The sequence below is a fragment of the Pieris napi genome, chromosome 24 (assembly GCF_905475465.1).
Source record: "Pieris napi chromosome 24, ilPieNapi1.2, whole genome shotgun sequence".
Lineage (NCBI taxonomy): Eukaryota > Metazoa > Arthropoda > Insecta > Lepidoptera > Pieridae > Pieris > Pieris napi.
Window position 1 is genome coordinate 5,125,429 of NC_062257.1, and position 21,708 is coordinate 5,147,136.

Below are 21,708 nucleotides of genomic sequence, written 5' to 3' on the forward strand. Positions count from 1 at the left end.
ATAATATTTTATTGTATTAAAAAGGTTTACTAAACCTGGAATTAGTCGTCAGTGACGCCAGCTAAAGAATAAAATAAAGTAATTAAAGTTACTTCGATATATTGTTCGTGATATTGAAATATTTGTTATTTTTGTATTAGGTCACTTGAGTAAGTAAATATTTAGATTTACCTTTTTGTAGGTAACACATAAAAAATATGTAGCATTTTTTTTCATGTTCTCCAAATTTGTCCCTTTTTCGATGGAGAACTTTTTTAGACGACTCATTTGTCTAGTGGTTAGTACCCCTGACTGCGAATCCATGGGTCCCGGGTTCGATCCCCGGCTGAGACGAACATAGATGCGATGAGCATTTGGTGTTGTGCTTAGGTCTTGGGTGTTTAAATATATATTTATATGTCTATCTATCTATAATATGTATGTGTATCCGTTGCCTAGAACCCATAACACAAGCTTAGCATGGGACTAGGTCAATTGGTGTGAATTGTCTATAAAAAATAGCAACACTTATGAAATGTCAGAATTCTACGGAATGAAAAATCAGAGTATAATATAAAGGTACATCATGTTAACTTGATCATAGCTTGAATTCAAAAATAGTTTATCTATTGGTACCAGTGGTTCTTTTGTTAGTACGCTAGGAATAAGTATCAATTGACTTCACTTAGATGTCATTATGAATCATTATTACTCTTCTGAGTAAAGCCTTATTTGGTAGATTAAACGAAACATATTTTCAGGGGAGCTGATCACGTGGTGGTCGAAAATGGAACAGAAAGAGCTGAGGGCGGGGAGAGTGAGAGTGAACTGGATATGCTCGCTGAGGTGGAGACTGAGAGTGATTCAGATGATCAAGATAATGCAGAATCGGCCCAACGCAGCGTACAGACTGGCGCCACGCAAGGTTCGGATGCCGGTATGTATATACAGTAAACCCTCTTATAACACGGTATTCTTATAACGCATTTTCATATTACGCGTATTCAGTCAGTCATAATGTGTTACGATATAACGCGGGTTATATTTCTGAACTGTGACAATTATAATAATGTGTACGTACTTATTTCGTTCATAACATAATTTTTAGGTAATATTTGATTTAACTTCCCTTTAACGTGAATAATTTGTACATAACGCGTTTTCTATAACGTGGAACCAATCTATCGTGTTACAGGAGGGTATATTTGTATTATATACATATACGTCTTTAATATTTTTTTTAAATAAGATATTTGAAAATCTATCTATGTTTGTGTTTACACCATACTAATAAACTGATGTGAAATAACTAATGTGTTGAAATATATATATCATATATAAAAAAATATCTTTTGTCTCTTTCTGTATTTTTATAATTGTATAGAGTTGAAAAGAGACATAAGTAGTGAAAATGGTACGAATAAAGAGGTGAACCAACTTGTATTTGTACTTCCGATTCCAAATACATCCAAAGTGCCGCTTACTATTCGATTACGCTAACTATTCGAATGTCCGTAAACAGCACTATCGTGCGAAATGCATGATTAGTTTTAATTGAAATATAGCGTTATACGACGCAGGAATAGCGTCGCTGTTATTGTACCCAGAGGAGGAAAGTGGGGATTCCACTCAGCCAGAAGACGAGGACTCGGAGGCTGGGGAAACTGACGAGCAGGAGGGAGAGTCGGAACCTCAGCTCCACGATGGAGAGACCCTGGAGAGAAGGGCGGCACCGCCAACTAGGACTAATCTAGCGCCGCATTCTATGCAGTGGGCCATACGGTAATGTTTTTCTTTTGTCGTAATAAATCTAATATATAAAATTCTCGTGTCACGTTGTTTGTCCGCGATGGACTCCTAAACTACTTAACCGATTTTAAATTAAATTTGCACACCGTGTGCAGTTACCAACTTAAAACATAGGATAGCTTACATCTTAATTTATAGCCGCAATATTATTTTATTGCAAATTATTTGTTTATTATTTGATAGTCACAATTCTAACAGATAGCGCTGTGATAAAAGTACCAACGTTTCAAATATGCTACAATTTACTGGAATAACCACCAAAAAAGCATGGTGGTCCCCATGACTGGTGTTCTCCTACCGTTTCCCTGGAATAGTTTACTACTATGTAATTTAACAAAAACATTAGCCACAGCAACGCTTGGCCGAGTCTGCTAGTAAATATATAAGTGTGTCTCTTCTTTGTATTACTGATTTCGGATATTACCGATTCATGAACGAAACCAGCTTTTGTTATAGCTATTGTTTGAATATGATTTTGATAGCTTTGCTTTAAATTTAAAGTGTTGAAATGTTCAAAAACTTAGTTACGTCAATGGCCATGCATGATATTTGATCGAACAGAAATTTTAGAATATAATAGTCGAATGTAATGGCTGGGAGAACTTGGCTGTGCCAAAAATCAATCTGGAACTGTTTAGGAAAAACACCTTTTGTGTTGGTGGCAATTAAAGTTTACAATAAATTACCAAAAGAATTAAAAGATCTTCCGACTAGAGTCTTTAAAAAGCGACTTGGTGTATTACTTTTGGAAAAAATTTACTATTCAATAAATGATTATTTGCGTGGGACACTGCAGTTGATTTAAATTAAATAAATTATGATATATGTACAATACAAATAATATAAGAATTGACTAATAATGTAAAATGTAAAATTCCTTTAAAGACAAATTTGCGGGCCGTGTGTGGCAGAATATGCGAACTTACGATTGTACCACCTTACATATTTTTGTACCATATTCTTGCAATAAATAAATTATTATTTAAAATCTTAGAGCCTATTTTCGTAAGAGACTTTAATGCAAAAATTCTCTCACAGTAATATAATTTGTAGCTTCTTTACTATCAACATTACTTTTTAATTAATTGTCCAGAGGTTGTTGGTATTCAATTGCCTTCAAAAAGCATGTTGTTAGAATATGATGATCTATTTATGCTTTTAAACGCACATCCTAAATTTCGTAAGATTTGAGGGTACACCTAAAAACAATTTCATCAAAATCGGTTAAGGGAGCGTTCAAGTATTACGTAACGCAATTTTTAAAGATTTTAGAAGCTCCCTCCCCCCATGTTTTGCACCATAACGTTTTTCTGTAAAACCATCTCCCCCCTCCCCTCACTTAACGTTACGTAACATTTAAGTTTAAAGACACAATCATATTAAAGATTTAAACAAAGTAATACCTTTGTTATTGTATTAATTGCGTTTGCAGTTGTAATAAACAAAAGAAGAGCTTTTTAAGTTATATATATAACATCCTTTATATGTTCTAAAAACTTTTCTTTAGCCGTTTTCCAAATTTCGTTGGCATTTTTTTGGCACAATTGTGCTAGCAAGTAAAAAATATTACGTAACGCGTTGTTTAAATAAAACCCCCCTCCCGCCCATGTAACGCAGTGTAACGTTTCAAACGACTCCCCCCTCCCCCCAAATTGCGTTACGTAATACTTGAACGCTCCCTAAGTTGTTTTTTGAGTTTTGGGTGTTTATATAATATATTTGATATGTGTAATCTCAGTAAATAATGTTAATTACAGTTGTGTGATAATTTTACTAATGTATCTTAATTTTTCAGTTCTCGCGAAGCCCTCCGCGGCGGTAGTAGTGGAACGAGCGGGGTAAGACTGACGGGTGCCTCTTCTCTGGTCTTCATTGACCCGGCGTCTTTGCGCCGTTCGGCCGGAGTGGCAGCTGCCGGAGCTCACGACCCCCATTCTACTTCCACCACGGCCGCTTTTCTTGCGAGGGCTTTTGGTAAGGATTTTCACCACAACGCTCTAATTAAGGAGCGTTCAAGTATTACGTTACGTCGGGTGGGTCATTTATGTTTGAAAAAAAAAGGATCACAATGTTTAAATGGTGACTGTAAATAGAGTACAGAGTTTGATAGCATTTGGATTTAATCTTCTGCCTCTGGAGTTATGTGAAAAAAAAAATGACTATTGTTTTTTCAACAAAAGCAACGATCTTTTCTTTTTAAGATCAAAAAGTCAAAGAAGTCAAATTTAAAATGTATTACAACTTTACGTATCAATTATCTACGCCATTTAGCACCGGCCGGTACGCGTTAGAGTGAGACAGACTATATAGGCGTGTTAGTCTGAGTCTGGTAGAGTGGTAGATTGAATTAATTATCAAAGAAAAAAAATACTGCATAAATAATTATAATTTTTTTAATTTTATTTTTTTACATTTAAGGTACAGAAACAGACATCAGATTGGTTAAATACATACAAGCAATTGCATAAGTTGATAAAAAATGCTATACTTTAGTTTTACCGAGGCAGTCCCTGAGTGCCACTTTTTTTTTTACCCACTCTAGTGTATATCTACACTAATATTATAAAGAGGAAAACTTTGTTTGTTTTTTTGATTGTAATGAATAGGCTCATAAACTACTGGACCGATTTTAAAAATTCTTTCTCCATTCGAAAGCTACATTATCCACGAGTAATATAGGCTATATTTAATTTTGAATAAAAATAGGGTTCCGGTTGTTCTAAGTAATTGTAGATCTTATAAATATCTACAAAAAAGTCGGCGACACACTATACCTATCTATGTCGAGTGAGGCACAATAACCATTTTTTATAAGTATCTAATTGTCCTCAATAAAAATAAATATAATTTCACCCTCAGGTATCGTAATTCGTCAAATTGCTGATCTTCTATGGGAATACGAGCGCGCTCCATTGCCGCTTACGCGTATGCTACCGTTCGCCTATACTGATGCATTGCGTCTTCAGTGTTACTTGGAGAGACAACTCAAGCCCACCTGGGATTGGCTGGTCACCGTTATGGACGCCACTGAGGCTCAACTTAGGTAAGAATATATTTCGTCATGATCGTAGAACAATGTCGGATTAAAAATCTTCCTAGAAAGATATTAGAGTGACTCATGGCCATGTGTAATACCTTTTCAGAATCCCTATTAAATACGCTAAAACTTGTTATACAGGGTCACTTTTCGGTAAATTATTTTTTTTTCACAGTGGGGTCCGAAGTAAACAAAAAGTTATCATTTGAAAACAATTTATATCGTATAACTTAATATTATCTTCAATACACTCAATAAACTACTATAAATAGTATGTCTAACGCAAGAATTCATCAGGACCAATCTAGTGGATATTATGAAAAAGATACAGGTGTAGACTTTTTAGAATTTTAATAAGAATTAGTAAAAAAAGTCAATTTTCTTATAAAACGCAAAATAAATTATAACTCTGCAGGGGTTGAGTTTAGAGACCTCCCGTAGAACAATTTTTTGCAGCTGATGACCTCATCTATCCCCTATTTGCGTTTGATCCACGACTTTTTAACCATCCTGTATATAATTTTATTTTCACAGCGTAGTCTAATTGCTTATAACAATTTAACGATGACAGGTTTTTAATTAAAAAAATGCTTTGAAGTCTTATTTCCTAAATATTATGGTTTAGTTTTCAATAACGAATAACTCTGTTACTAAATTAATTTGGTTAAATATATTTGTTTTAGATTTGGAGCATCATTAACCTCCAACAATGCAAGTACATCCACAGCGGAGCCAAGCAGAGCGGCCGCTCCGACCACTCGCAGAGCGACTTCTTTTACCACACCCGCTTCAAGAATTATAGGATTTTCTGAAGCGCCACGGGTTAGGGATCGTGATCAAGGTAGGCTTTTAATTAATCAATTGAAAAGGGAATTAATGATACACAACAGAACGAGCGTTTGAACATTAATATTAGGAAGGATGTCTTATAGATTTCTCATGTAAAAAAAACGTGTTTGTACTTATGTACACGCGTTAGAAGTTATACTTCTTTGGCGTAACAAGAAAAAAGTCTTTTCAAAAAGCTAACGCTCCAAAAGAAGTATAACTTCAAAAATATCATATTGTAATGAGAAGTAAAATTTTTTAAACGTTAGTTTCTGTATTCACTACTGTTAGTCTAGTCAACAAGTTCAAAAACGTAAAAGTTTGTTAGTTATGATTTTTTATAATTTATTTGATTTTTTAGGAAATTATTGAAAACTTAAAAATCTAAAAAATGTTAATAAATTTAAAAAAAAAAACAGGCATAGCTAAATATTAATTTAAAAAAAATTATCAACATTTTTTAAATTTTTATTGCTTAATTTAAAATTGCTTAAATGTTAATATTTTTTGAGTTCTTAACAGAAAACGAAATATCATTTTTTTTTCATCTTATTTTGTTAATAACAATTGCAATTTTTAACCTGCACCAAAATCCTTTAAAAACTTTTTCTAGAGGTGATTTCGAATCGAATGAGTCATCGCTCATATTTTTAGGATCTTTATCTCTATTTTTACGTTTTTAAACTTGTTGACTAGACTATATTAGATTAGATTTACATTTAAATTGAGTATATATTTGATATTTATACAAACCATTATATATATTACAGGCGTGGAAGCCGGTAGCGCAAGACGCGAGTTCCTCGCATACTGTTTGTCCCTTCTACGTGCACATAGCGCTGAGCACGCGGAACAACTGCCCGTACTGGATGTGGCCGCACTCAAGCACGTCGCGTACGTACTCGACGCACTCGTCTATTACATGAGAGCTGCGCAGCCGCAGCCGCATCATCATCACCATTTGTGGACACCGGTATGTTGTGTATTTAAAAAAAGGGTGCGTGTACTTATGTACGCGCGTAAACAGTTATACTTCTTTGGCATTATTAAAAATAGTTTTTGATTGCATGCAAATATTAATTACAATGAAATAATCAAAGACTGGAAAAGGAGTCATTATAGTCAATAAAGTTCAGTTTACATTTGAAAAATTAAACAATAAATATTTATTGTTATTTTATTACATTAAGTGTAACATAAATTCTATTATTATTCGAATGTTGTTTTTAAATTATGTCCAGTAGCATCTTCCGTGGGCTTTCTCCAATATTGATTAGAAGCGTGTTCTATTTTTTTGCGCGTGAACTGCGAGTAGTGACGTCGCGCGTCTCCCCCTTACTCGCAGCGTGTCTGCCAAACTATATGACAACTGAATGTATAGGTCGGGAGATAGTGACACAAAATAGTGGGTCATTTGTACCAGTTTGGCGGTTCTTCAGGGGTCTTATTACGAAATGAAAAAAGGCGTCGGTATGCCTGGCTGTAAGTCACACCGGCGTGACACCGCCGCCTCTTATTTTTTTTATGGACTATAGGAAAATACTAGAGTTTTTGTGGGACAAATCGTTTGAAAGTCGTAATTAATTCGACGAGTGACGACGACCTGCGCTATGACCATCATAAAGCCCTTCTCCCATTACGATACGCCCGCGCGACTCTAGTCTCGGAGACTAGTCGCCGCGAAGTATCTCACATACATTTATATGGACACTCTCACATTACGATACTGGTATTCTACGCGTTCGCGACTAGTCTCGCGATACCCGCCGTGTTGGTCGCTTGTGCGTCGCGTCTCGCGCGTTTCGACAAGATGGCGGCGGAGCAAGAAACAAATATTAAGTTTGTACAAGAAATTGAAAAACATGCTTGTTTATATAACTACAAACTACCTGAATACATGCGAAAAAATATAATAGACAAGACTTGGGCAGAAATTGGGAACAAATTTCAAATAACAGGTTGGTTTTTTTTGTACACATACATAGTTTATTATTATCAATGTTACATTGTATTCTGCAAACAGGATTGGTATTGCCAAGGCAATGAACCTTGCTCAGATATAAAGTAGTTTGCTAAATAATTTCGTTGATTATGTGGTGACATATTTGCCGTTATTTCTATATTATGAGGTTGTATTGTCGTTGTAACGGGAATAGTGCCCGATCTGTTTTGTATAAACTCCCTTGGACTATATAGAATACCCTCACGTTTTCGAACATAGTTGTGTAAAATACACACTGCTTTTATTATATTTGATACTTTTTCTATTGTATGACATCTTATAGCAGTACTTAATACTTGAAATTTTTCAGCCATCATCCCAAAAGCACATTCAATTGTATTCCTCCCTCGGCTTAGTCTGTAGTTAAATACCCTTCTCAAGTCATTCAAGGTTCTTTGGGGATATGGTCTCATCAAGTAAGATAGAAGGGGAAATGCCTCATCCCCAATAAAATAGTATGGTAATTCATAGTTAGATTGGTCATTAGGAAGTTTGGAAGGTAAAGGAATATTAAGACGTCCATGTTCTATCCAACGTTTGATCCTGGAAGCACTGAAAATTCCTCCGTCGCTGTTCCTACCAGCATAGCCAGTCTCGATAACAGTAAATAATCCATCGGAATCACAACATGCCATTAATACTATCGAATGGTAGGATTTGTAATTAAAATTACTTGATCCTGAATCAGGTAATTTTTCTATTCTGATGTGTTTACCATCACATGCCCCTAAGCAGTTGGGTAAATTCCAGAGGCGATCAAAACGAGCAGCAATGTCTTTCCAATGTTGCACATCTGGTAATGGCATATAGTCTCCATTTAATATCTCCCATATTATAACTGTCATTTCAGCTATGACCTTGCAAATTGTATTATCTCCTCTTGCAAAATACAATCCTAGGCTTACAAACGTACAACCTGACCCCAAATATCTGAAAAACAATTAATATTAAGGTTATTTTCAGGATCAGAAGCTAAAGAAAAGTGGAAAAATCTACGTAGTGTTTTTGTTCGCCACTTGAAACCGGCCAAAAGTGGAGCAGGTACTGCACAAAAAAAACCATACTACTTAGCAGACTATATGCAATTTACTGTACCCTTCATAAAAACAGCAGGAAAACCATCAGGAAATTTGAAAGAGACGATAGAACCACAGACACCTGATCTTGAACTATGTGAACAAACACAGTTCACAGAAAATGTACCTACAAGCACTCAATCAATCTCGCAACAGCAATCATCTCTTCCTTCTACTAGTACAAACACTCAACTAATCTCGCAACAGCAATCATCTCTTCCTTCTACTAGTACAAACACTCAACCAATCTCGCAACAGCAATCATCTCTTCCTTCTACTAGTACAAGCACTCAACCAATCTCGCAACAGCAATTACCACCACCACCACCATCAACAAATAATAAAAAAAAACGGAAGAAGCTGGAAGAAACTCAAGCCGAGCAAGACATTTCAGCTTATTTTAAATTTAAACAATCTAAAATTCTAGAAAACTGTGACAGTACTGAAAATTCAAACAAAATGTTCTTACTGAGTTTACTATCGGACGTGAACAAAATGACTGATAGTCAAAGAAGACTGTTTAAGAGAAGAGTGCTTGCATTGATAGACGATATAATGGACCAAAGTAGTGAAAATATGAATAGTCCCAACACACTTTATTCTACTCCTTCACCGATGAGTGCTGCCGAGGTAATAAGTACGCCAATTACCATAAACGAAAGTCTGAATGTAGTACAATCAAATACTGCCAGTCTTTATTATGAATCAATACCTATGTTATTATCACAGGAAGATGAAGAATAAGTAATAATTATAAAGTACTTACATATTAAAATTTAATAAACATTTAATTACCTACATATGTCACAATGAAGTATTATTTACCTTAGGGTTATCATAATCCTTTCTTCCGCACTGACACATTCTCTAAATTTAGTATTTCGTTGATGTATAGCTGGTTTTAATAATGTAACAAGATGCAAGTAGGTCTCTTTAGACATTCGGTAGAAAGATAAAAATTTCTTATCATCATGTTGTAGTTCTTGTGCGGCTACAAAAACTCTACAATTTATGTTTCTTTCAATATATGGATGAATCCAGTATTTTCTACTCTTGCGTTGACGTCTTCTATTTCTATAAAACAGAAAAACTGCAAGAGCTTCTTCGTCACTGGAGTCGCTCGACATAACGTCCGTCTACAAAAAACAAGTTTGCACAAATGATGAATTTAGTAATTTTTCAGTAGCATAATATGCGAGCGTCGCGTAGCGAACATGTATCCAACTAGTATTATACTCGAGTATCGTACCCTACAAGTATCGTAATGGGAGAAGGGCCTAATTCTTTTTTTCAACCATAACCCCTGAAGAACCGCCATACTGGTACAAATGACCCACTATTTTGTGTCACTATCTCCCGGCCTATTATAGTTCAGTGGTCACCTAATCGATTTGTCCAATATGTTGAATATGGTTATGACCAGTTTGAAGGGCACGGACGCCTATAAATACAACATATTATTTTTTATTTAAATCATTATTTTAGACAAAGTATGATATTGATAACAGAATCATTTTTATTATGACAGGATGAAAATGAAAACGAGGAAGGTGAAGAAGAAATGGTCGTAGGTGGCAGCACTGCGGCAGAATCTGACAATGAGGGGGAGAATGGACGAGGAAGGCAACACTCGTTCTTCCAGAGAACTGATTCCACGCTTTGCCTTGGCTGTCCGCCACCCGATCCATTTAATAGTAAGTTTTTTTTTCATGTTTATATATTGATTCAAATTATATTCTTCTTGGGCCAATGTGTTTTAAAATTGATGCTTTTGTATTTTAAAATTAACTGTAACGTAAAAATAGTTACTTTTGGTTGGTTTAACACGAAACCCATACATTATTTCACTCTTTATAACGCAACAGCCATTCTCTATTACGAAGAAATATTTTCATATTTAGACATCAACAACATACTTAAGTGAAATTGGTTTTATAATCAGCTTACAAAACTAACCTATTGAGATGCCGAAATTTCTAAGAAAGATACCTGAAGTCATAAACAGCCGTCTCGCCTTGGTTATAGTAAATTGCATTAACACGTGTGCTAATATTCTTAGATTACATTGCCTGTAGAAAATTTTGGTCTCAGTACTAAACGTACCATCGTCACCTATCGTGTATTATCAGTCGTAAACTTTGAAATTGTTACGATGGGCAGTAAAATAATTGTACCTATTAATAGTAATAAAATTAGAAATTATTGTATTTGGTTTTTAACTGTCTATAAAGAATTTGAGAACTGGCAGTAAATGTAAAATTAGAAGCATTAATATTTATATCTTTAATGACGAATCACAAGTGTACATTGTGTTACCTACGTGAATAAATGATTTTTTTGAATTTTGAAAAAATGCTCGGTCCCGTGAAATTCGTTATAAAGAGATTACACTGTATATTGTTTTACCCATATGCTAGCTTATACTTTTTATACTAGGACTAACAAATCTAAGATTTATTAATGTTATTAAAAAGGGAGGAGGGGGGTCAATAATCTCCAAAAATTGCGTGAAGTTATACTTGAACGCTCCCTAACTCAAATGTTAGCGCTACCTGTTCAAAAGGCACTACACAGTTATTGTATGTAATTTAATATTGGCGATTAAAAAGAGTGGCGGAGAGTTTATTGCCAGTTCTTCTCTTCCGTTCTACGCCCTTGATTTGAGAACTGGCAGTAAATGTAAAATTAGAAGCATTAATATTATGTATTTCTTTACTGACGAGTCATAAGTGTACAATGTGTTACCTATATGATTAAATGATTTTTGAATTTTTTCAGTGACAATGCAAGACGCTCTGCCATTGGCTGATCAGCCCCAACTATTGCAACCCAACGCTAGGCGCGAAGAACTCTTTGGAATGCCGCGACAACCCGTCACTGTGCCGCCCTCTGGTGATGGACCACCGGGGACTAATAACCCACTTGAAGGTAAGGCACTTTTCTGAAACATATAATTCATCATATCTTTATTGATTTCAAAAATAAGTTCATCAATATTTCTTCTGTATCCCTATATATATTTATATAAAATTCTCATGTCACAATGTTCGTTCCCATAGTCCTCCGAAACGGGTCGAGCGATTCGTATGAAATTTTGTTTGCATATTCTGGAAGTCTGAGAATCGGCTACTGATATCCTTCAAACCCTTAATTGATAAGGAGTGTCCACACCAAAAAATATGTTTTGATTTTTTTATGATACAGCATACAGAAATACATACAACCCTTAATTTTCACCCCTCTACAATCAACCCCTATTTGGTATTATTGTAGATAGTTATTTTTATTGAACTAAAAAAATGTTTCCTAGAAATAATATACATGGCAAAACGACGTTTGCCGGGTCAGCTAGTAACCTATAAAGATATATATATATATATTATGATGATGGATTTAGCATTTTTAATTATTTACTAATTTCCCATAATTTACACTAGAAGTTATATCGAGATGATTCTTCATGAGATGATCCTGTAAAAATATATTTTTTATTTATTTGTTGTTATGATTGACGAAACATGTATTCCAGTTGTGCCTCGTCGCCTAGGGCTCTCCAGCCGAGGCCCGGAACGTGGAGCTTCGCCTCCAGCCCGTCCCGCTTCGGCCCCTCCTGCGCATACGCACACGCACATACTATCCAGAGACGAACCACAGGTACATAATATTATTTTGTTTTAAACTTTAAATAAAATTAAAGATGGTTATATCATATAAAAATAGTTTTTTAACTAAATAAATTATAATAAATAAGGGGCTTCAGTTTGCGACTCTCATACCTGAGGTCGTAGGTTCGATCCCCGGCTGGGCACCAATGGACTTTCTTTATATGTGCGCATTTAACATTTGCTCGAACGGTGAAGGAAAACATTGTGAGGAAACCGACATGTCTTAGACCCAAAAAGTCGACGGTGTGTGTCAGGCACTGGATGGTGATCACCTACTTGCCAATTAGATTTAAAAATGATCATGATAGAGATTCAGAAATCTGAGGCCAAGACCTAAAGAGGTTGTAGCGCCACTGATTTATTTTTTAATTAAATTAATACACGTTACGCTGTTTTTTTTTTTAAATAATAAACATGCTACACTAAATAGAATCTGTTATCATAGACAAGAACTGTACAGTCTTGGGTCCAAAATCATGTTATGAAGAAAAAACATTTATTATTTTACAATTAGGGTTCTACAAGAATCGTACGTACGAATTATTTAAAGGCCGGTAACGCACTCGCGAGCCCTCTGACATGGAAAATGGCAACTTAACATCAGTTGAGCCTCCTGCTCGTTTCATAAAAAATATTTAGGAAAAAAATTCTTGTGTAATTTGAAGTAAAAAGCAACCATCTTCTGAGTACATTATAAAAACAATACGAAAGTGAAACTGTATGGGAATGGTTTGTTATGCACTATTCAGTTCTTTTTTTTTTTTAATATATTTTTTAATATCTTAGGATCTATCGTGTGCCAAAGATACAGTGTCAAAAATGGATATGGATACGGACGGGGAATACATATCGGATTCTGACTCTAATGAAGCTAGACAAATTACAAGGAAAAAACATCATCGGTATGTATATTGCATTTAAGAACATGGTGTAATGGTTGCAGCTCCTTACAAACGTTTAAAACAAAAAGAGTGGTGGAGAGTTTATTGTCAGTTCTTCTCTTCCGTTCTACGCCCATGATTTGAGAACTGGCAGTAAACAAAATTTGTAGTTGGAGTCGACAAATTTCACCTTGAAAGGGAGCTTTTTAATTTACATATTTAACATAGTTGCCAAATCAACTGTTTTGCAACAAAACGGGTACATATGGAAATTACAGTTTATTTAAATGAAATTTAAATGTATGTCGTACTCTGTATAATTGTGTAAATTAATACACGTGAAGTGAATTATGGCGATGTTTTTTATTATTTTTTTATGAATTCTAATAAAACTTGTACGGCCAAACAATAGGAAGTGGAAGAATAAAGAATTTTTTTAACTTTTTTCAATTAAATGAAGTTACAAATGTGTGTGACCTCCTCTATCAACTGACTTTTCCAATTTCATAACTATACTGTGTTCGTGTGTGTAATAAAATTGATTAAATACAGGCACCCACACATGTCCAGTAGCAATCAAATGCACGACTCGAACTCGTCAAGCTCAGAGTTCCATACGCTAGTGAATACGGCTTGCTCCATCATGGAAGGACCGCATCAGCAGGGGCTTAGCATTTCACCATCTCCAGGTATACATAGATTGATATACTTTACATATAACGTTACTTCTGGTCCAGCATTCGATTCCCGATGTCTCAGGGTCGGTCGATAGATAGGAGTGCCTCAATATTGTAGAAATTATCAACGAAACACCCTGTGAAATGTAGAAATAACAAATTATGAGAAAAATAATGTATGTTTGTAACATAAACTACCAAACCGATTTGATGAAACTTTGTTTATTCACTAATATGGAATTATTCTGATTTAAATTATGATCATATCAAATTAAAAAAAAAACACATACAGTTTCCTTGCAGAAAATGTGTATGTACACTAAAGTTGAATTTAATATTTTGTAGGTCCAAGTGGTCTCAACACAGCGCAAGAGCCGCGCGCCTCTTCATCAAGAAGTCCCGGAAAATCCGTTATTGTACGTGCTGTAAGTCACTCCACTTATTTGGGGGACTTTTTCTAAACAAAATTACTCCCGACCTCTTCAATTGGCATTAACTTCTTACTATACCCGGTACCCGGATATCAGGGTATATTTACCCGGATATCAGGGTATATTTACCCGGATATCAGGGTATATTTACCCGGATATCAGGGTATATATACCCGGGTACCAATACCCTCGAGAATTAAGCCTGACGTCTTGTTCTCGCCAACGAACATTTCTCTATGCGCCATTTGACGTATGCAGAAGGAAAACATCGTGAGGAAACTGATACTCTTTTAACTAAAAATTTAAGTGAGACACGGAAGGCTGATCACCGACTTGTCTATTTAGAAACAGTTATATAAATCTCAAGTCAGGAGTTTTCTAGTTTTGATGGTACATAACAGAAATCGTTATAATATTTTTTGGCTTTTTTAACTGCATCAAACAGATGCGTTACTGGCCTTTATTAATTGTGAAAGAGTTTGTAGTATTTTCAATTTGATACGTGACTCATACTTAGCACTAAATCTCAATTTTAAACATAAGTCAAATTCAGGTGCCTACTATTTTTATTTGTACCACGTATATTATACATACAAAGTTAACGACCGCGTACGTTTACGTTGAACTTGATCAGAGATCTATATATAGAAATATCTATTTTCCAATTTTTTTTTTTATTTTAAATTAAAAGATTCATACAAACTTTTCATAATAAAATACAACTCTCCAAAAAGAAGTCAATGTTATATAGGCATCTTATAAATATATAAAACAAATTCGTGTTAGTTACACCATTTATAATTCAAGATCGACTGGACCGAAGTTAGTTATCTCTTTTTTGGTGGATTCTTCTGCGCTCCAAATAGCAGAATAAGTAATAAAATATCGCATAAGTTATTGGAATAAAAATTAATTAATTTTATGAATGCAAACAGCATTTTCAGGTGCCATCTGTTGACAAAATTACGCATATAAAAGAAACCTACCACTTTGTTCTTGCGCCGGATAACAAAACAAAAAATGTTGTATATCAGAAAGTGCTTTAACTTTCTTTTTTCGCAATGGCAAGCAATAAAACATTTGTGTATTTGCAAAAAAAGTTGTGTTAATGTTATTACCTTAATGAAATCCTACATGAGGTTTAACTAAAGTTAACACGATATTATTAGACTTTTAGGCGGATCGAAGTTAGCCGGGTCAGCTAGTAATTTATACAATTATTTGTCCCTTTCTCTCTTATTGTGTTTACCCTGTGACAAAAGGAGACTGATGTATAAATGATATGCTTTCTGTATGTGGAAAGAAATATGACATTGTGATAAACCCACCAAAGTGACCTAACACGGAGTTGTACTGTAACTTGAGTACGATATATTTCAGAGCCGCGAACGTCAAGGTGAATTGTTGAGTGTGGCCGACCCGCTGGAATCGCAAGAGATCTCTGCGCACGTGACAGTTGAAACTACTGGATTGCCCCCTCCGCCGCCATTGCCGCAGCCCAATGCGCCTGCGCAGCCGTTAGTATACATTTTTTGATTTTAATATCTAATAAAGCTATATTCTCAATGTTTATACATACAAAGCACTAGTACTTAAAGTATTTTGGCAAAGCGATTTCTAGTTCATAGAGTTTCTGAGAAAAAAATTCTTTTATCTCAAAATTTAAAATTGATTATTAGTGTAGTGTTATACACTTGTTTAGTTCTTTAATTTTCATGAAATTGCAGACATAACTTTTACAATTAAAGTCTATTTTGCACTTACTATGATAATAATTTTATTTTTTATATAATAATGGTAAAAGACTATTATATTTATTTATTTAAATTATTTCACACTTACATATTTACATAACAAATAACATCATACATATAAATTATAAGAGATGCAACAATACAAAAAAAAATATTAATAAAACAAACTAAAAAGCTAATCTCACGGATTCATAAATTGCTATGCAATACTGAAGAATAAGAAATACGAGAATTACAAAAGGGAGCGTTCAAGTATTACGTCACGCAATTTTTGGAGATTATTAACCCCTCCCCCCATGTTACGCGCCGTAACGTTTTTCCGTACCCAATAGTAACTCTTTAAATATCTAAAAGTTACCATTATGTGGTGTAAAGTACTGGAAAGTCGAAAGTCAATAACGCGTAATTCAATTCCCGCCCCGCATCGTAACGTTTTACAAAAGGACCCCCCCCCCCCAAATTCGTTACGTAATACTTGAACGCTCCCAAAGGCAAAGCAATTTTTTTTTTACATATGCTAAGAATATGATGCTATTTACTCAATTTCATAAAAATATGTTCATTTTCATGCTCAGGCGCGCATGTCCATCCCTCGGTGCGTCAGTATCGCACGACCTGTTATTGGGCAGATGGCGTCTGTCGCTTGACCTGTTCGGACGTGTGTTCACTGAAGATGTGGGATTGGAACCGGGATCTGTGGTATCTGAACTTGGTGGATTCCCCGTCAAAGAGGTGAAGTTCCGAAGAGATATGGAGAAGTTGAGGACATCAGCGCAGAAGGATTTGACACTGCATAAGGTGAGTGGCATTGCGATAGAAGTTGTAAGAGCGTGTTTAGACCTTCAGAAATTACTTTTTTACACGCTTTATATTAGCTTCACCTGTATGTATGTATGTAACCGACTCCTTCGGACTCGATTTTGACCCACTTTAAACGGACAGATTTAATTCAAACTTTGTACACTTATAAAGAATCAGCGACGATATAATAATTTCATAGGTTTATCTCGAAAAAACAATGAAATTTTTTTAAGTCTACAAAGCAATACGATTAAATTGAGACAACACGTATTGCTGCTAGGACTAAAAAGTGGAAAATAAATATAGTTTAAAAAAACTATAAAACACGCTTCACTTTTTAGTTTGATGTGCTTTAAAAGCGTGTTTTATAGTTTTTTTAAACTATATTTATTAATTTATTTATTTTTTATGGCTCTGGCACGGTTTGTGCATTAGCCAGCGTCAAGTATAAAATTTTTAATAATTCGTGCTTGCCTTAGAAATTCGACCGTGTCCTCCATGTACGGTTTAAGCACTCGCTCGGTACCGCACAACCCTCCCAAAGACCGAGAACAAATTTAAATTAAATTAAAACTTGCCCTCGAACCGGGAATCGAACCCGGTACCTCTCACCTAGCTGCCACTTAATAAAACCGATAGGCCCCACAGAAATTAATTTGTTCTTGTTGAAAACAATATTCTTGATGACATTGCTTTATAGTCGACGCATAATGAACTGAGGTAATATTTATATGTCTGTCTCGCTCGCACTTACAGGTCTTATGGTGAGGTGTAGTGATGTGCGTAAGAATTGTAGAGATGCATATCGATAACGGGATAGGCACGAACAATCGTACCTATATTCTGATTTTCATAAGTGTCTAAAAAAGTTCTCAGTTTGACTTATTTGATAGACACTTAATAAAATGGATACGTTCACTAACAAATAAAATGTATGTATAGACTAAGATGTTCAGACTCGTATTGAAATTGAAAAATATGCCCGACCAAAAAGGTTTGCTATCTCTTACATGTCAAAAAATGATAGCTGTCAGAATTCTACGGAATTAAAAATCAGAGTATACCCCAGTTCATAATGCGTCGACTATAGTCAATGATAAGTTATTTACTAAGGATAACCGTATACAGTAATATTATCAATAGGTTTAGCTGGTGGGTGGTTCATTTTATAAATAGTTTTTTTAGGTCTAAATTATGTATCTGAGAATCGCTTATAAGTCTGTCGGCTATAATTCTTGCTCTGCGATCCAAATGTCTTTTGGTCCTCCGAACCGAAATAATAATAGACTGGCATCCTAGAGTTTCTCGGTTGAGATCCATATTGTAGAATCAAGATTTAATCTAGTTTTAAGAGCTGTCAAACCATTGTTTTTATATGAAGTCTAGCATAATTGGTGTGTTTTAAGTATTTTTTTTCTCTTTTAGATGGAACGCGAACGTACGAAATTACTTCAACAAACGTTCGCGGAACTAAATAGTGCGTTTGCGGGACAGAATCGTCGAGCTCTCGGCGCTTTACCGCAACTCACGGTTAATAGAGTCAAGGTCACGTTTAGAGATGAACCTGGGGAAGGCAGTGGTGTTGCCAGGTCTTTCTATACGAGTGTAGCTGAGGTGAGTTAAGTTTTAGGTAAAAAACAAGTAAACACAAATTAGTGGATGATTAAAAAATATTATAAAATTTACATCATCAATGATCATACTCAAATTTTTAAGTCGGTTAAAAAAAGCTTCCATTTTTTCGAAAGTAAGTAAACCTTACCTTGTTCTTTAGATTTATTAAATGAATAAATTAAACTTAGCTGTTAAAATACTAGCCTCAAATTTCTAATAAAGTGTTATTAGAAATTTTGTACTTTTTGTACCAACAAATTTATTTCTAATCTGTATTTAAGTTGCTTTGTGATATATATTAAAAAAACGTAGGGTTGCACTCCGGGAGTTCCGGCAGAAGTGAAAACTTAAATATTAACGTTGTGCATTTTTGATATTTTGGAATGGTTAGGAAATAATTTTGCACGAATTCCTTTAATTATCAGTATGAAAGTACTACCATTTATGTGGTACATTACAATATTTATTTATTGCGCTATCGTACACAAACATGACAATTTATATTACATTAAATACGCCGCGCCAGCTGTCTACTCTCCATCCGTCTTACGAATTTTCGATCAGGTCACGTGGTCACGCAAGATATTCGCGTCAGTCTGACCAAATCGTAAATAATAAAGCTTTACACGTTTCGGAAAATTAAACCTTGATGTATTGACTTAAGGTCCAATTCCACATGCATCAATGTATCTGAGGAAAGAGACAATTGAATTAAAGTCGTAACTCTAACGTAACTAAGCACGAAGGATCATAATCCTTTAAAAAAACATCCGTCTTACGAATTTGTCCTGACGCGAGTTTAAAATTTTTTACCCATTCCAAAAAAGTGTACAACGCCGTTAAAGAAGTTTTCACTTCAAAAATATGTTATGAAATTATATATTTTTAAAGAATTTACTATTAAGTTTGTTCTGGAAGAGAAATTTGTTTGTATGGTTATGGAACTCTGGCAAAGGTATTTCTTTAATTAAAAGGGTTCCCAAATCTTAAACATAATGAATTGGTGTCAAATAAATAAATACATCTTTCTAATTTATTATAACTGTTTTATAGGCTCTTCTAGCAAATGAGAAGCTACCGCCGTTTGAGCCCAAAGCAGGCAACGTGACCAATAATAGCGCTGCGAACGGAACTTCTGGTTCCGCGGGTGGCGCTGCTAGTGGGGCTAGCACTAATAGTGGAGCTCGGTAAGTTATCTATATATATATAATGAAAATGGTCTTCGTTTGAGGCTCAATCACGCCTAAACCGACTGATCGTATCGACATGAAACTACCACCATTCGATGCGAAATTTTTCCTAGATGGTTTATGGCTATTTATTTATTAAATTCCAACGTTCCTTAATTTTTTTATTGCTGTTTTACTTTTATGAAAATTTATCCATACGGACTTCACCGCGGAAACATTCGGGGAGGCTTCCTAGAACCTCTAAACGTCAATATCTGTTAAAAACTCGATTTTCGAAATATTTCAATTTTCTTAGCGGGAAGTTAAAAAAAAGAATAATAAAAATATGAAAAAAATAAAATAAAATAATGAAACATAAAATTTATTTTAATTCGTCCAGCAAAGCGGGCGCGAAACGGCTAGTTTTATTATAAATAGAAATGTTTTGATAAGAGTTATGATTTATTTTTTTATCAACAATGACATGATTCGTGATTTACAGCGATATTAGTGAATAAAATCGAATGTTACTTCAGTGTATTTTATTTTAAATTACTTGAGGAAATTTGTAATGAGCCGTGTTGGCCTAGTGGCTTAAGCGTGCGACTCTCATCTCTGAGGTCGTAGGTTCGATCCCCAGCTGGGCACCAATGGACTTTCTTTCTATGTGCGCATTTAACTCGAACGGTGAAGGAAAACATCGTGAGGAAACCGGCATGTCTTAGACCCAAAAAGTCGATGACGTGTGTCAGGCACTGGCTATTTTGTCTATTAGATTGACAATTGATCCTGAAACATTCTGAAATCTGAGACCCAGACCTAAAATGATTGTAGCGCCTAATTTTTTAATTTATAAATAAGTCAGCTAAGTAAACTAGCTTAGTAATTAAGTTAGTAAGTTAAGTTGTATTTTTGTTTTATTTACTAACCATATCTTGTTAAATTAATCTGAATTTATTCAGACTAATTTTAAGTACTTTTATAGTATATATTTATATATTATTATCAATAATATACAGGAAATAATTCTAATCAAACCTTATTTTAACCCTCCAGCAGTAGTAGTGGTGCAAGTCGTGCACGGACGAAAGACACGGCCAGGCGTGGAGCAGCCAGACCAGCTTCCAGGCCTTCATCACGAGAACCAAGGAGGGTTCTCAGCGTTGATGCACGGCCTTATTCGCCACAGGTATTTAACAGTTCTGACGTCATCACGGCTTTGTGATTTATGGCTTATAATAGATTTGATTTATAATAAAGCAATCATTGTTTTGCGGTGATAGGCACGTTTACTTGATTTAAACAAGTGCGTGCGTACAAAGTACACATGTGAGAAGTGAAACTTCTTTGGCAAACTAATTTTTAAGTCTAATTCATATTTATACAAATCTAAAACTTTAGATTTCCGAGACTTAAGGGAGGGACAAAGGAAGATATGTTAGGAATTTAACTGTCATTGAAACATTAAAGTGTCGAAAATTAATACAAATTATAAATTTATTTTTTAAATTTATTTCTTCGATGATAAAAACATGTGGCATTTTAATTTACAATTCGTTTTAATTTGAGATTTCAATAAATTATTTTGCATAAAATATAAAATACTAATATTTCATAAATTAAGAAGTTTAAAGAAGCCTAAAGAAGTTTTATTTCAAAAAATATCCATTACAGTAATGTTTGCCCTACACCCCATTATGTCGTTATAGAATATATATTGTATGCGCTTTTTTTGTTTGTCAAATGTGTAAATGTTAAATCTCTTAAATAATCCGGCTCGAAGGACCACAATGTGTAAAAGAAGTTTATGACTAATGAATTTCAGGGTGCTCCTGGGGGTGAGAGCGCGGGCTACAGCGGCGAAAGATCAAGCGGACACAACGAACACCTCACCGTTCATCAGGCTCAGTTAGGCGAGAGACTGTATCCAAAGGTAAGGTTTTACTCTAATATATTTAATTACTATAAAAAAAACCAGGTTGCAT

At 34.7% G+C, this 21,708-nt stretch overlaps 3 protein-coding genes across 3 annotated transcripts in view; 2 read left to right on the forward strand and 1 right to left on the reverse strand.

Annotated features, from left to right (window-relative positions):
- Positions 1-21,708, forward strand: part of LOC125061953 (E3 ubiquitin-protein ligase hyd) — a 67,068-nt gene that overhangs the window by 34,495 nt on the left and 10,865 nt on the right. Inside the window, exons 27-44 of the mRNA XM_047667594.1 lie at positions 741-916; positions 1,560-1,761; positions 3,584-3,762; positions 4,648-4,831; positions 5,509-5,666; positions 6,424-6,626; positions 10,260-10,425; positions 11,510-11,659; positions 12,261-12,385; positions 13,183-13,298; positions 13,830-13,966; positions 14,300-14,379; positions 15,766-15,902; positions 16,715-16,937; positions 18,366-18,554; positions 19,608-19,741; positions 20,780-20,912; positions 21,549-21,656. Of these exons, the coding sequence (XP_047523550.1) occupies positions 741-916; positions 1,560-1,761; positions 3,584-3,762; positions 4,648-4,831; positions 5,509-5,666; positions 6,424-6,626; positions 10,260-10,425; positions 11,510-11,659; positions 12,261-12,385; positions 13,183-13,298; positions 13,830-13,966; positions 14,300-14,379; positions 15,766-15,902; positions 16,715-16,937; positions 18,366-18,554; positions 19,608-19,741; positions 20,780-20,912; positions 21,549-21,656 (2,800 nt within the window). The remainder of the gene's footprint in view (positions 1-740; positions 917-1,559; positions 1,762-3,583; positions 3,763-4,647; positions 4,832-5,508; positions 5,667-6,423; positions 6,627-10,259; positions 10,426-11,509; positions 11,660-12,260; positions 12,386-13,182; positions 13,299-13,829; positions 13,967-14,299; positions 14,380-15,765; positions 15,903-16,714; positions 16,938-18,365; positions 18,555-19,607; positions 19,742-20,779; positions 20,913-21,548; positions 21,657-21,708) is intronic.
- LOC125061952 lies at positions 7,284-9,538 on the forward strand. Its single transcript, XM_047667593.1, has 2 exons — positions 7,284-7,611; positions 8,619-9,538. The coding sequence occupies exons 1-2, from the start codon at positions 7,464-7,466 to the stop codon at positions 9,473-9,475; spliced, it is 1,005 nt and encodes a 334-aa protein (XP_047523549.1). The 5' UTR covers positions 7,284-7,463; the 3' UTR covers positions 9,476-9,538.
- LOC125061950 (protein ALP1-like) lies at positions 7,613-10,004 on the reverse strand. The gene is made up of 2 exons (XM_047667592.1): positions 9,557-10,004; positions 7,613-8,585 (listed from the first exon to the last, which is right to left on the reverse strand). The coding sequence occupies exons 1-2, from the start codon at positions 9,856-9,858 to the stop codon at positions 7,655-7,657; spliced, it is 1,233 nt and encodes a 410-aa protein (XP_047523548.1). The 5' UTR covers positions 9,859-10,004; the 3' UTR covers positions 7,613-7,654.